This window comes from Pleurodeles waltl, chromosome 9, assembly GCF_031143425.1.
Source record: "Pleurodeles waltl isolate 20211129_DDA chromosome 9, aPleWal1.hap1.20221129, whole genome shotgun sequence".
Classification (NCBI taxonomy): domain Eukaryota; kingdom Metazoa; phylum Chordata; class Amphibia; order Caudata; family Salamandridae; genus Pleurodeles; species Pleurodeles waltl.
In genome coordinates this window covers 21,743,450-21,759,450 of record NC_090448.1, presented here as the reverse complement: position 1 = coordinate 21,759,450, position 16,001 = coordinate 21,743,450, and the positions used below count along the sequence as shown (strand labels likewise).

At 45.7% G+C, this 16,001-nt stretch overlaps 1 protein-coding gene across 4 annotated transcripts in view; it reads right to left on the bottom strand.

The window, feature by feature from the left end:
* The window catches only part of IL17RC (interleukin 17 receptor C), a 167,861-nt gene that overhangs the window by 35,282 nt on the left and 116,578 nt on the right, over positions 1–16,001 (bottom strand). For all 4 annotated transcript variants that reach the window (XM_069206157.1, XM_069206158.1, XM_069206160.1 and 1 more), the window contains 4 exons: positions 12,714–12,771; positions 6,755–6,945; positions 2,323–2,373; positions 467–512 (listed from right to left, as the gene is read on the bottom strand). In XM_069206157.1, coding sequence (XP_069062258.1) covers positions 467–512; positions 2,323–2,373; positions 6,755–6,945; positions 12,714–12,771 — 346 coding nt within the window. The remainder of the gene's footprint in view (positions 1–466; positions 513–2,322; positions 2,374–6,754; positions 6,946–12,713; positions 12,772–16,001) is intronic.

The following is a 16,001-nucleotide window of genomic DNA, read 5'->3' as shown; positions in this document are numbered from 1 at the left end:
AATCTCCGTACTCCCCTAGCCATCCACAATGCTTGTTCGTATCATGTTGACAATGGTAAAACGGAGGATTGGGTCCACCTTGGTTTCAAGCAATTTGGCCTTTCACAAAGGGCATCTCTGCTCTTTTATTCCCACGTTCTACTTCTCCTGTTATAGCTTTGCCTTTCTCCAGGATTATGCAATAGGACACTCGTCACCAAGACACCATCAAAGACTCCACCACCCTCCATGCATGATGCATCATTAAACTAATCGGAGATTGCTCCTAAATGGCTTCTTTACCAAATAGTTTTAGGCAAGCACAAGAGTAAACTGGTGGTTTTTTGGAACACAGCAGGATTTGCATGACCTACAAGGTATAAACTCCTAATCCATTTTATCCTTGAGCGACAAAGGTATGCAGAAGATCTCCGCATCCCAAAATGCATCCATCAATTGATAAAATAGACAAATGTTCAAAACGTACCGTCATATGGACATTTGGTGTGCCTAGTCTTATTATCTCCTCTGACCTGCAATAGACATAACAGAAACATTTATTAGTCATCGCTGACTGTGACACTATGAGGGGGCACACCCACACACACACTACAGACTTGCATTAGGTTATAGGCCATTCCATTGGGGTTCTGCAAATCGCCAATGCTTTCGCCTAACCAATAATGTCAACAAGGCCAAAACATTTCTGAGTTTGATTGCATTCATTTGCAGAGTGACCGTAGCCTGGCAGTTTCTTCTGCAATTGGTAGAGGTGGGCGGAACCCACGGAATTCCATGGAGTTACATAAAAACTCTGCGAATTTCCATGGAGTTCTGCCAACAGGCAGAAATATGCATGCCACTCTATTCACACTGCAATTTAGAGCCAGTAATGTGAGCAGCGCTAAATAATCAGCATGAGTGGCATTATACAGTGAGCAAGAGCATGCGGCCATTCGAGTTGATTTTATTGCCACTTGAGTAGAAAATCTACTTGAGCGGTCGCAAATCTTCTCGAGAAGGAGCCGTTTGACGGTGACCATTTGCAACTGCCCACATTAGAAAATGGCACCAGGGGACACCAAATCTCATTCATGCTCACATTTCTGAGAGCTCATGGGAAAAAATTCCACCACATGGCGGTTGGCAGTATTTTGCTGGAACTCTGTGTTACAAGACTAACTCGGAGTTACCAAATTCCGCCAATTAAGGCCGGTGAAATTAAACATTCTGCCCACCCTTAGTAACTGGATCTATCAGTTAAAAAATGTAATGAAATGGAAAACTACCCAGGGGACTTGTCATTAGTTAAGAATTGTTGGTTCACATATTTTCATTTAATCAGGCTGTTTGAGTGGTTCACTGTATGTGACACATTCATTCTTACAAGTGAGGAGCACAACATCCATGAGGCCAACATGCAGCAGGATTCCTCGTGCTCCCCTGCAGACAAGATGTAGATTAGTGGTTTGAGGTAGGGTTAAGACTGATTAGAGGAGGTTATTCCCCTTCTATAAAAGTATGGAAGGCTATGGACGATAAAAAGGAAGAATAAGCAAGGTATTTATACCTATCTTAACACAAGGATCAGTGCGATCAATGCGGATGAGCCACCAGGCTGTTTAACAAGGAAGGTTGGTGTGGGGACAATTGAGGGTACCAAGTTTTGGCTGAGAAGTGGTGTGAAAAGATGCAGCAGGTGCAGTGAATCTAGTCTGAATAAGCCCTGCTCATTGCACTCACCTCCCAGGACTGTCCCTTATGTCAATTCTCTCTGATGGAGACACAAACATCTGTGGTCGCCATGCTCAGCACCTCAGAATAAAAAGGTGTAGAGACTAACCTACCAGGCACATGGCACCCACATCACCCCCACCTCAAAAAACTCCACTGGCTCCTAGTTCAGAAGAGATGCCAGGTCAAGCTCCTCAGCCACGCATTCAGGACCTTGCATGCCTCCAGACATCTACCACCGCCTGTGATTCCACAAACCCTACAGACACATCCGCTCCGCTACCCTCGTACTGGCCGACACTTCCTGCATACAACACAGCAGAGTAGGAGGACGCTCCTTCTCCTACCTCGCACCCAAGGCCTGGAACGTCCTCCTCCAGCACCTCAGGGCCTCCCCAACTCTACAGGAGTTCTATAGGATGCTGAAAAACTGGCTCTTTGACTGAGACCATGTCACCACCTGGATACCATCATGGATGACAAGTTGCACTCTACAAGTTGATTGATTGATTGATTAGCAGAGCTAGCTGGCAGCACTGAGATGATTGCAAGAAGTCCTGCTGCAAGAGACCATTCATGTTTAGACTAGCAAACTTTTCAGTTTCTTACCTGAACACAAAGGGATGGGTGAGGCATCACACCCTGAAACTCCTGCATCACCTGCAACAACAATAAATCAATAATGAGGAGGGAATTTTTATTTTAGGGGTGGGGTGCACAGGCAAGACCCCTCCTTCTCACCATCTTCCCCGTCAGTAAGGGGAGCTCTTCTCAGACTCTAGTGACTGCTAGTGAGAGAGCAGCACAAAGAACACCTATGTTCGGTCAGTTCCCCGTTACAGCGCCATGGGGAACAAGTCCTCTTCATCACACCGCATATTAGAAGGGCTTTAACTCTTTAGGGAGCCTCTGATTTCCCAGTCTCTGCTCTCCGGCCCTCATTCTGAGCTTCTAGGAAATGGGCCAAGGTCCCCTCGACCACAGATTTACCAATACTGGTAACTCCACCGTGAGGGAATCTGGCACATTATGGGGGTCATTCTGGGCCAGGGTTGGAGGGAGCACCGCCAACAGGCTGGCGGTGCTCCACAGGGTATTCTGACCGCCGCGGTTCAGCCGCGGCCAGAAAGGGAAAACCGGCGGTCTCCCGCCGGTTTTCCGCTGCCCTGTAGAATCCTCCATGGCGGCGCAGCTCGCTGCGCCGCCATGGGGATTCTGAAACCCCATACCGCCATCCGGAACAGGATGGCGGTATGGGGTGTCGTGGGGCCCCTGGGGGCCCCTGCAGTGCCCATGCCAATGGCATGGGCACTGCAGGGGCCCCCGTAAGAGGGCCCCACTTTGTATTTCAGTGTCTGCTTTGCAGACACTGAAATACGCGACGGGTGCCACTGCACCCGTCGCACCTTCCCACTCCGCCGGCTCAATTCTGAGCCGGCGTCCTCGTGGGAAGGCCGTTTTGCACTGGGCTGGCGGGCGGCCTTTTGGCGGTCGCCCGCCAGCCCAGTGCAAAACCCAAAATACCCTCAGCGGTCTTTCGACCGCGGAGCGGTATTTTGGAGGGGGGAACTCTGGCGGGCGGCCTCCGCCGCCCGCCAGGGTGAGAATCACCCCCTATGTGTTGGACCTCAGCAATCAACTCAGAACTGAGAAATAAATTACCAAGGGAATCAGGCCCAATAACCCTGATAATTCCTCTTTCTGACAAGCAAGGTCTTTTAGGACTTACAGTGCCCACAGATTTACCCCAAGCCTTGTCATTCCAATGAAGCTGGTAACAGGACTTACCAGTCTCCTGGGATTTAAGGCTCAATCACACAAATGGCTTCATTATTCATTTTCCCCGGTGCCAAGAGGTCTCCACTGGTCAGTAGGATGCCTGGCAGCACAGACCACAGCAGCCAGATTACAGAAATTGTTCCTCCATAAGATGGTGAATGGGTCAGTGAGGAGTGGATCCTACAAGGTAAACTTACAGATCAATAGGTGCTGACAAGGCTGGTTTGAATGACCATGATGAGCTGGAAGAACACTGTGGATGTTTAAGCTAGATTGTTATGATGTTTTGGGGCTGTTTTACCCTAGAGTAAGGAGCAGCAATGAGCATTGGGGACTGAAGGGCCCACAACTGGGTCTTGTGAACTCGCTTGAAGCTGAGCATAGGAGAGTCCACCTCACAGACAGGTGGAAGACTCACAGAGGCCTCCTATGTGTCTGGCAGTCCTTCTCCAGCAGAAGGACTGATGTTCACCTTCCCGTGCAGAGGGATCTGTGAAGAGTTGGCACTAGACTCCTACCTCAGACTCTGCGTCTGGGTGGTTGCCAAGGAACACTGGGCTCACCTCTTCTGCCTTCGTAATCCTTGTAGATAGCTACTGGATGCCCGGACCCTTGGCTCTCATGTTGGCAGGCAACAGGTTGGGAATCTCGCTGATCCTCACGCTAGGCTCTGTCATGCTGGCTTTGGTTGGGGCCACTACCACAGATCTTAAGGAGAAATAGTTGCCCCAACAAGACAAGCCACCATGTGTGTACGGCAAACTGCTAGCCTCTTCCAAGCCTGCTCAGTGGTGTTGTCTCATCTTAGGGTAACTTGAGCATTGGGCATCACCCACACGCAGGGGTGATACCCTGGAATGATCTGGCGGCAGTGATCCCCAGATGAAGTGGTGTTACCCCAAGGCACAAGGCGGGGTGGGATCAGGTGTACAAATTCCTCCCACTCATTTTTAAAAAGAGCAGTCTATTCTCCTTAACCCCAGGCTGGAAAGTGTGTCCTTGTACCCTAGCACTGCAGCAGCTTGCATTGGTAAACACATAGGCCCAAATTAACAAAACTGTCACGAAACGCAGCGCATCGGCTAATAATGCTGTGCTGCATTGCGTGACAGGGTGAGAGTAGGAGAGCGCTGTATTTACCAGATATGCCACTCTCCTCCCCTCTTGCTAGTGCCGGCGCAGAATTTTGCTTCAGAGCGCCACGCACACACCCTTGCATCGTAGTGCAAGTGTGTGTGCGTGAGTCTAGCATAGATTTTGTACTAGAATCGTGCCCTTCCTGTACAAAATGCAGTGCTTAGACTTAATTTAAAAGTTTTCTTTCTTTGTATAAGTGCTTACAGTGCAGTGCGCATGGAAAGTCGAAAAAGGAAGAAGAAATAAAACCTTTCTCCTTTTAACGCTTCCTTTCAAATAGCGTTAATTTTGGGCACAAAACAATGTCTACTATTGTTACGCTATAGGTTTTTGCATCTAAGAGCATGGGTGGTTGCATGGGAACATCCATGTAACTAACTCCCCCTTGGCGCTAAGTAGCGTGCAGCAGTGCTTCATGCTGCTTTGTAATACTTTTAGGTTACTTTCCGGTGCAAAACACATTTTGGGATGGAAAGTAAATTGGGAAAAGAAAATCTGTGCTGCTTTGCGTCATTTTTATGATGCTAACTCAGTGTCAAATGTTTGTAAATCTACCCCTAGGTATGGAGCCTGAAAAAGGGTTGTTTGTTAACCTCCATCCCACTTGCAGCATCCCCTTTTCTTGGGAGTGGCTAGATAGGGAGATATTTTTTAATCTCTTGGGTGAGGAACAGAGAACTTGACACAAAATAACACTTTTATTGTTAAACGAACAGCAAATAAGACCTATGTGCTTTGGAGAGAGAGAAAGAACACCAGCAGGAAACATACACAATTAGCAGCAAGTTAAATGTTTTAAAAATACACACAAAACATTTTGTTTGCTCACTAGAGGAGTTTAAAAATGTAATTTACAAGTTCAACATGTGTGGTAAAAACATACTGTTACTTTCATCCATTTCCAAACTGTTAGTCCTTTGATATGTGGAGTAAATATGTGTGATTTATAAAAGGTAAAACCAAAGAACGTTCCTTTCCTATTTTTTGTGATTATGTTAATGTTCTGTTTCTGCAAAAAAAAGTAATTTGACCTTTTGAGTAAAGATTATTTTGAGGGCGTGACATCACTACTTGTGACGTCACTTCCTATGCTGTCATTTGTGAACTGGATAGGATAAGCAGTCTCTCACTATTTTCTTTAGTACTTGGGCTACCCCACAGCCCGGGCACAAGTCGAGGGTACACGTAGCTTCATAGCTCAGTGACATATTAGACGGATAACAACTTATGAACTGTGAATAACAAAAGGATCTCTGTGCTAAAAGCTTTGACTCACTTACCTAACAACATGAAATAAAAATCTGTCATTTGCATGTCAGATGATGTGCTTTGCAGGAGACACATTAAGCTAAACAGATTTATTGCCATGTTTCTCCTTGTTGCCAATTTATTCGTGGCAGGGTTTTTAAAAAATAAATCTATAAATTGAGGTACAGATTTTTGATCGGGATTGCATAACTTTTTTGCCACAACCGCAACGCAAATTCTCATTTAAATATTGTAATGTGCTGAAATGTAGCCATGGTAGATCTCCTAAACGTGTGTGATGTCTTAAGATTTTGATTATATTTCTTGTGAGGTTACTTCCTGTGATGCTACATGCGATGACACGCACCGTGATGTCACTCTCTGTGATGTCATGTGCCATGAAGTCACTTGCATATTGCCCAGCTCTGTTACTCCCCCCACTTCTTTTTTTTAGGACTTGTGGCCTGCCCACAGCCCCCACCTCGCGTCCACTAGGTCATGGGCGTCATTTAGGGGTCACCAGTGGTCACAGCTGCGACCCCGGCTTGCCCCTTGCGACCCCTAATACTGCAATTGCGACCCCTGGCCTCAGAAGTGGCAAAGTCAGTGCCTGGAACAAAGTGGCAACTCATGTTTATAAAATGCTTCTAAATGTATGTTGTGTTCGTGCTCGCAGGTGGCTGAGTTGTTGTGTGTGTGTGTAAGCACGTGTGTGAGAGAGACATTTGAGGCCAAAGGGCGGGTGATGGGCGTACGATGTCTCTTCCGTTACCCCTGGCACTTCGGTGAATTGACGTCAATGCACCAGGCCGGCGGATTCTTGTCATGTCTTGCACGGCGGTGCACATGGACGGGGCGTGGCCTCCGTGTTACTCACATGGACGTGGACAGAAACGTTCTTCCGGGAGTGAGGAATGTCGTGGCAGGCAGATTCCCGGTTCGGTCTCCAGCACAGGCTGATCTCAGCCGAGAGGTCACACAACGCCCTAAATTCCCAGGTCAGTATGTCACTTCGTGGTCTGAGAGTCAAGTTACTCTTCCTCCAAGTATTTTCTTGATACTTGGACACTGAAAAAAATCATACAATTTATGAAAGTAACCTAAGTACAAAAAATCCCATCACTAACCCGCCGAGTCAATACTAGTTAACATTTTAAACCTGCTAACTTGTGTCAATTAGAAATACAATCTGTTTGTAGGAGAAACAATGAGCTCAAGTGAGTTCTGGTGTATTACAAATACAGCGGAGACATAAACCACTCGCCCAACAGAAGCAATAGTGCATGAAATACATTTATATTGTAACAATACGTAATTTGTACTTACATTTGTAGGAGTCCTTGGCTCATTTGGTGAATACCGAGTCTGCCTGGTCTTGTTTCTACCCCCTGCATCTCTACTCCGCCGCCCTACACTTCCTACCTCTTTATCTCATGAATAACAAGGACGCCTGGTCTTGTTTCCATCTGGTGCCTCTCTATTCCGTCCCCCTACACTTCCTGTCTCTTCATTTTATGAATAACAAGGACGCCTGGTCTTGATTCTACCTCGTGCCTCTCTATTCCGCCGCCCTACACTTCCTACCTCTTTATCTCATGAATAACAAGGACGCCTGGTCTTGTTTCCATCTGGTGCCTCTCTATTCCGTCCCCCTACACTTCCTGTCTCTTCATTTTATGAATAACAAGGACGCCTGGTCTTGATTCTACCTCGTGCCTCTCTATTCCGCCGCCCTACACTTCCTACCTCTTTATCTCATGAATAACAAGGACGCCTGGTCTTGTTTCCATCTGGTGCCTCTCTATTCCGTCCCCCTACACTTCCTGTCTCTTCATTTTATGAATAACAAGGACGCCTGGTCTTGATTCTACCTCGTGCCTCTCTATTCCGCCGCCCTACACTTCCTGCCTCTTTATCTCATGAATAACCAGGATGCCTGGTCTTGTTTCTACCTCCTACATCTCTATTCCGCTGCCCTACACTTCCCGTCTCTTTCTCTCATGAATAACAAGGATGCCTGGTCTTGTTTCTACCTCCTACATCTCTATTCCGCCGCCCTACACTTCCCGCCTCTTTATCTCATGAATAACAAGGATGCCTGGTCTTGTTTCTAGCTCCTACATCTCTATTCTGCCGCCCTACACTTCCTGTCTCTTTCTCTCATGAATAACAAGGACGCCTGGTCTTGTTTCCATCTGGTGCCTCTCTATTCCGTCCCCCTACACTTCCTGTCTCTTCATCTTATGAATAACAAGGACTCCTGGTCTTGATTCTACCTCGTGCCTCTCTATTACGCCGCCCTACACTTCCTGTCTATTCATCTTATGAATAACAAGGACGCATGGTCTTGATTCTACGTCGTGCCTCTCTATTCCGCCGCCCTACACTTCCTGTTTCTTTATCTCATGAGTAACAAGGATGCCTGGTTTTGTTTCTACCTCGTGCCTCTCTATTCCGCCGCCCTACACTTCCTGACTCTTGGGTCTCATGAGTAACAAGGATGCCTGGTCTTGTTTCTACCTCGTGCCTCTCTATTCCACCGCCCTACACTTCCTGTCTCTTTATCTCAGGAGTAACGAGGATGCCTGGTCTTGTTTCTACCTCATGCCTCTCTATCCCGCCGCCCTGCACTTCCTGTCTCTTTATATCATGAGTAACAAGGATGTCTGGTCTTTTTTATACCTCGTGCCTCTCTATTCCACTGCCCTGAACGTCCTGTCTCTTTATCACATTAATAACAAGGATGTCTGGTCTTGTTTCTACCTCGTTCCTCTCTATTTCTCCACCCTACACTTCCTGTCTCTTCATCTCATGAGTAACAAGGACACCTGGTCTTGTTTCTACCTTGTGCCTCTCTATTCTGCCAGCCTACACTTCCTGTCTCTTTATCTCATGAGTAACAAGGATGCCTGGTCTTGTATCTACCTCGTGGCTCTCTATTTCGCCACCCTACACTTCCTGACTCTTTGTCTCATGAGTAACAAGGATGCCTGGTCTTGTTTCTACCTCGTGCCTCTCTATTCCGCCACCCTGCACTTCCTGTCTCTTTATCTCATGAGTAACAAGAATGCCTGGTCTTTTTTATACCTTGTGCCTCTCTATTCCACTGCCCTGCACGTCCTGTCTCTTTATCACATTAATAACAAGGATGTCTGGTCTTGTTTCTATCTCGTGCCTCTCTATTCCACTGCCCTACATTTCCTGTTTCTTTATCGCATGAATAATAAGTCTGCCTGGTCTTAATTCCACCTCATGCCTCCTTCTTCCACCGCCCCAGATTTCTTGCCACTTTATCTCATGAATAATCAGGCTGCCTGGTCCTGTTTCCATCTCATGCCTCTCTATTCCTTTGCCCTACATTTCTTCGCTCTTTATCTCATTAGTAATAGGGCTGTGTGGACTTGATTCCACTTCCTGCCGTGCTTCCACCAGCCTACATTTCCTGTCTCTGCACCTTTTTCTTTGTGGTTCATCCCTGTTTTCTCCCTTTACCTCTGTTTTTCTTGTGTTCTCCTGCTTCATCCCTTTCTGTATTTCTCTCTAGCTCGACTACTGGTGCCCACCCCTTGCAGCCACTGACACAAAGTAAACACTATAATATGGCCAGATGTACAAAAAGGCAATTTTGCATTTCTTAAAGAGCAACTTCATAGAAATCGCTATTTAAGAAAACAAAATGCTTTGTAGAGAGAAATCAATTTCCTAATAGCGATTCCTACACAGTCGGAATTGCTATTAGGAAATCGCTATTAATAAATCCCATTATATTTTAGTCAATGGTCCGGTTTTGCATTTCCTAAATAACGATTTCTTATTAAGAAATCGCTATTTAGGAAATGCAAAAGCAGGGATAGCAAAGGGCAAAAGGCCCCCCTTGGTGAACCCCAAAAATAGGGGTGCACCTGTAGAGCACACATGGCATGTGTGTGCTCTAATGCAATTAAAAAAAAGCACCTTGAGGTGCTTTCTTTAAATTGCAGCTGGTTACCACCGGCTTCAAGTTGGTGGCAATTGCATCTCCTAAATGCCCAAGTCGCATTTAGGAAATGTTTTGTACATCAGAATAGGAATCACAAATAGGAAATCCCTATTTGAGATTTCCTATTCTGGGAATCACAAATTGTGTTTTCTACAGGGTACAAATCGCAATTTGCAATTTCTTAAAGAACTTTGGGCCAGATGTACCAAAGGGTTTTTCCCATTCTGTGTCAATGGGAAAATGTGTTCATACATATGGCCCTTTGTACATAATAAAAGGCCGTTTTGCATTTCAGAATAGCCCGAAATACCAATTTAGACCATTAAGAAATGCAAAAGGGCTTGCTACATCGGGCCCTATATTCCAAGTTCTTCTCTGCTGCCCTTAGAGAGGCGAAGTTAACTTACGGGATGATCTTAGGATGGCAGAGGACATTGACCCATTTAAGTCTCTGAGCTTGATGGGCAGGGGCACTCACCAGCTCACTACAGGTTGCATCCAAAGGTCACAGCCTCTGGTAAGGACATTGAGTCTCTGCCTTTCTTTTCATATATACAGATAGCTGGAATATTTCTTCCCTGCAGCAAAGACTCTGTACAGGAGGGGTTTGAGGGTTTCCTTTCTGTCCCTTCTTCAATATAATTCTCCCCACTGGCAACCATCCTCAGTCTTCAGTGCAAGGATGCCATCCTACACTTCCTAAAGTGAGAAGCACATTTTACTTAAGCTGCAGCAGAATGGAAACCTGGTAGGACCCAACATCAGGGACATCTTAAGGATTTTGTGGGCCTTGGACCAAAAGTATTTAGGGGGCCCTTGTTTGGAACAGCTTTGCATTTATGATCCAGTTTCAGCTCTTTCATGCCCTTTTTGGCCAGGGCACTGACAGTCCATAGGCACACTTGTCTAAATTATAAATGTGTTTACATTCAGGGATAGTGATGTGTGTTTTCAATATTGCACCACAGCAGCAGTTCACTAATATTACTGCAAATAATCTCCATGACACCCTCCCATTTCTCATTGTGAGGTCCTGTTTTGATCTGAAAGAAACTTTTTTATGAATGTTGCATGAAACATAAACCCAACGTTTATCTGCAATTGTCTGTAATAGACTCTCACAAACCACCAACATTGAAAGGAAATTTAAAGTAAACGGTACTTATAACAATCTGTTTAAGAATTATTGAAGGTCATCAGGGCAAGACTCTGCAGAACAGACCTGTGTATGGGGGGGCCTAAAAGGCTGGGGCCCTCGGCCAGAGCCCATTTTGACCATACCTTAAACCATCTCTGACCAAAATGGCTGACAGTCCAGAGATCACAGGATGCACCCAATCAGCTGAAAAGTAAAGTGTCAAGAAAAAAGCGTCTAGCACTGTGTGGAAAACACTGCTTGAAGGATAATATGCGCACCTCCACCTTGAAAAAAGAGACTGTGGCGTCATTCTTGATGATAGCTGTTCACCTGGGCTTCAAGTGAGTACAACTGTCAATGCATTGCTCTGACAAGCACTACTTGTGCAGAGACACATCCGTGGCTCGGTGTATTGCACAGTGGGACCACCAATACCACATGTCCACTGCTTGAGAGACCAGAGCAGAACCAAACTCTGCAGTCATTGTATGCTTGAGCGTGAGTTACATGGTCTGTGCCAGCTTCCGGTGGCTACGAAGGTCCACCCCACCGCATTCTTTATCACCTACCTTGCAGTTGTTGGGTGTGGGTCTGAGCACACTGCTCAGAGGTTGTGACCAGGACTGCTGAAGACGGCTAATATTCAGAATCTGCCCTAGATTTTTAGAACTCTACCTTGGATTTTCAGAACTCTATCCTGGGTTTTTAGAAGTCTGTCTAGATTTTCAGAAGTCTTCTGGATTTTTACACATCTACCTGGATTTTCAGAACTTTATCATAGATTTTCAGAAGTCTACCCTGGATTTTCAGAACTTTACCCTGGATTTTCAGAACTCTACCCTGGATTTTCAGAACTCTACCTGGGAGTTTTAAAAGCCTCCCTAGATTTTCAGAAGTCTACCTGGATTTTCAGAACTTTGCCATAGATTTTCAGAACTATACCTTAGATTTTCAGAACTGTACCCTGGATTTTCAGAACTCTACCATGGATTTTCAGAACTCTACCCCGGATTTTCAGAAATCTACCTGGACTTTCAGAACTTTACCATAGATTTTCAGACGTCTACCTGGATTTCCAGAACTCTACCATGGACTTTCAGAGCCCTATCCTGGATTATCAGAGCTCTATTCTTGATTTTCAGAACTTTTCCATAGATTTTCAGAACTATACCTTAGATTTTCAGAACTCTACCATGGATTTTCAAAACTCTACCCCGGATTTTCAGAAATCTACCTTGACTTTCAGAACTTTACCATAGATTTTCAGACGTCCACCTGGATTTCCAGAACTCTATCATGGACTTTCAGAGCCCTATCCTGGATTATCAGAGCTCTATTCTTGATTTTCAGAACTTTTCCATAGATTTTAAGAACTATACCTGCATTTTCAGAGCTCTATCCTGAATGGTAGAATGAATGATAGACCCAATCATTTTTGTCAACGTTTGGAATTTCTGTGCTCTACCTGAGTACTCTGGAATGGATTCAAGCCCTACAGCTTCCAGCAGGACATTTCTGATCATAATCACCATCATCATGAATAATCACCCTCCCATCACTCACCACCATAATCAGCATCCCCATGGAAATCACCACTGTAGTCGCCATCGCTGCCACCACCATGAGAACCATTGCAGTCACCACCTTAACCAGCATCACCATAAAAATCACCGCTGTAATCACTGCCACAATAAGCATCTTCAGCATGGCAATACTTACTATTCTCAAATGGGCAGGCTTTCAGCCGGACGGCATCGCGGTAATCACTCAGCCACACCTGAAGGAGAGTAAGAATGTTTCATTAACACACACCTAAAATACCTAGGATTTCTGCTCCATGTAAGCACAAATTATTTACCATCATCTGTCCTTTTATGACTGATAGGGATTGCAAATACAGACAGCAGTGTAATATCACTGGACTAGTTTCATGCAATTTTCTTAATTTATCACTGCCAAATAACAAGCATTGAGATACCCAAAAGATTTCCTCTGGCGCAAGCTTTTGGCTTTACAATTTCTGAGTGTGCATGCACTTTGACAATCCTGCATTAAATGCAGCTGCTTGAAAAGTCTTTCACAAAACTGCAGTACAACAGTGCATTACTAGCTGACACTCTTGAATAATATGCAATTGCTTGAAAACTCTTTCACAGGTAATATCCAACTACCTAAAATATGTTTTCACAAATCTGCAGTAGAAGGTGTTTCTAGATGTCCTAGCATTACTAGATGTCCCTCTGGAGTCAGATGCAGCTACTTGAAATTTATTACTCACAGCAGCAATTCCACCGAACATCACTTGATGTCCCTCTGGAGTCAGATGCAGCTGCTTAAAAAGTCTTACACACACAGTGGCAGTACCGCACAGCATCACTAGATGTCCCTCTGGAGTCAGATGCAGCTGCTTGAAAAGTCTTACACATAGTGGCAGTACCGCACAGCATCACTAGATGTCCCTCTGGAGTCAGATGCAGCTGCTTGAAAAGCCTTACACACAGTGGAAGTACCGCACAGCATTACTAGATGTCCCTGTGAAGTCAGATAAAAGTGCTTAAAAAGTCTTACACACACAGTGGCAGTACTGCACAGCATCACTAGATGTCCCTCTGGAGTCAGATGCAGCTGCTTGAAAAGTCTTACACACAACGGCAGTACCGCACAGCATTACTAGATGTCCCTCTGGAGTCAGTGCAGCTGCTTGAAAAGCCTTACACATAGTGGCAGTACCGCACAGCATCACTAGATGACCCTCTGGAGTCAGATGCAGCTGCTTGAAACGTCTTACACACACAGCGGCAGTACCTCACAGCATTACAGGATGTCCCTCTGGAGTCAGATGCAGCTGCTTGAAAAGTCTTACACACACAGTGGCAGTACTGCACAGCATTACAGGATGTTCCTCTGGAGTCAGATTAAAGTGCTTGAAAAGTCTTACACACACAGCGGCAGTACCGCATAGCATCACTAGATGTCCCTCTGGAGTCAGATGCAGCTGCTTGAAAAGTCTTACACACACAGCGGCAATACCACACAGCATCACTAGATGTCCCTCTGGAGTCAGATGCAGCTGCTTGAAAAGTCTTACACATAGTGGCAGTACCGCACAGCATCACTAGATGTCCCTCTGGAGTCAGATACAACTGCTTGAAAAGTCTTACACACACACAGTGGCTGCACACATAGAAAGAGGAAAATGTCTCCAAGGATTGTCCTTGTGCAGGAAGGTGCCCCTTCCTGCTTAAAAACCATCCTGTCTGTAACACAGGCACCGTTGCACTATGGTGCAAGACTGCCTGCGTTGGTGCCAGGCAGCACTCATTGCACCAGCACAGAGGGCAGGCATGCGTCATTTGTGGTGCATTCCTGCTCTGTCTCGCAGCGCAGCAGCTTTGTGCGACTTTTTGTTACACATCCGCCAGATGAGGTCCTAATGGGTTTTGTAAGAGTGGGGAAATAAAGGGACATCTGCTGTATATTGGTGCATGTCCTATTCGGCCCCACTCGCTGATCACCCACATTGGTGGAACTGCTGAGTTTTGCACAGCAACGCGTGGCTCCAAAGTCATATATTCTGTGGGGCTGCCCATAGGCTACAGATCAGAGGTGTTGGATGGTACAACCTACTTAGGATAGGCATTCAAGTGCTGCTTTTACGTGTTCATGACCGCCATGTAAACAAGGAGAGTTGCAGCAGGAAAACTGATAACCCCTTTAAATTGAAAGAAAACTCCATGGAAGTCAGGCTCAGTGTTTATTTGTTTTGCAGGAAAAAAAACACTCTGCTTTGGGAGTTTGTTTCTGTAAAACAAAAAACAGTGACCATCCACTATGACAAGCCAACCAGTAGGGGGCAGGAATACATTTGTGCTAAAAGAGCTCCTGGTGCGTTATCTCAAGCAATTGTGGTGAAAAAGCTTGCCTTAATGGTGGGGATCACTAAATATGGGGGGTGGTTCACAACTGGCCTAGCAGGGACGCCACGGTTTGATCGACCATCCACTATATGCCACGGTAGCCCCAAGGTCTTTCTGACCCAGGTGAACTGTTTCAGTACAACACCTCTTACACATGGCAGCCTCTGGTTACTGTGTAGGCCATCAGAACACCTTTCCAATCTTAGACATTTCTGTATAAAGACATTGCTGTGAACTATGCCAGACACATTGGTTCAAGGAAGAAAAACAATACTACAACTCCCAGAACACACCCGGTTGTCAAATAAAAGTTTGGGAGCAGGATGTCTTGATGGTTTGGATCTTGGTGGTTATCCTGTAGTAACACACAGGAGATGATGTAGCAATGGGGCAAAACGTGCTTTCTTGCTCACGGAAAGGGGGGAGCAACAGAATAGGATTTTCAGAAGACACATTTTGCATTTGAGATGATCACTAGCTCTGTGGCAGTCCCCGTGAACTTTTATCTATGGGTCTGATTTAGATCTTTGAGGAGGGAATACTCAGTCACAAACGTGACGGATATTCCGTATGCTTTATTACGGTTTCCATAGGATATCATGGGGTCGTAATAAGGCAGACGAGATATCCATCATGTTTGTGATGGAGTATTCCCCTCTGCCAAGAAGTAAATCAGGCCCGTCATCTGTATCTTCACTGCTGAATGAACACAACCAGGGTATGAGTAAGAACGACAAGCTGACCCTGTGTTACTGCATTGTATTTTACTATAGCCCTTTCCCACCCCACAGAATTCCCCAAAGCGCTTTCTTGATAGATGAATATCTATTGAGATAATATGTTGCGTCCCTCTGCCTACCTCTCCTGACCATGCTGGTCGTGTGCTTCCTGTTAGGGAGGCGCAGCTTCAGAGCTTGTGACAGAACATGTGTCTAGATCTGGTGCACCCCATAGGGCTGCTAACTCCAAGGAAGGAAGAAGATCTGGGGTGGGAGGGCTGCAATGCCAAAGCACCCCCATTCTACTACTACTCTTGGGTCTGTGAAACCTGAAGGATTCTGGGGATAATAGGGAAGTTAAGAGATCACTA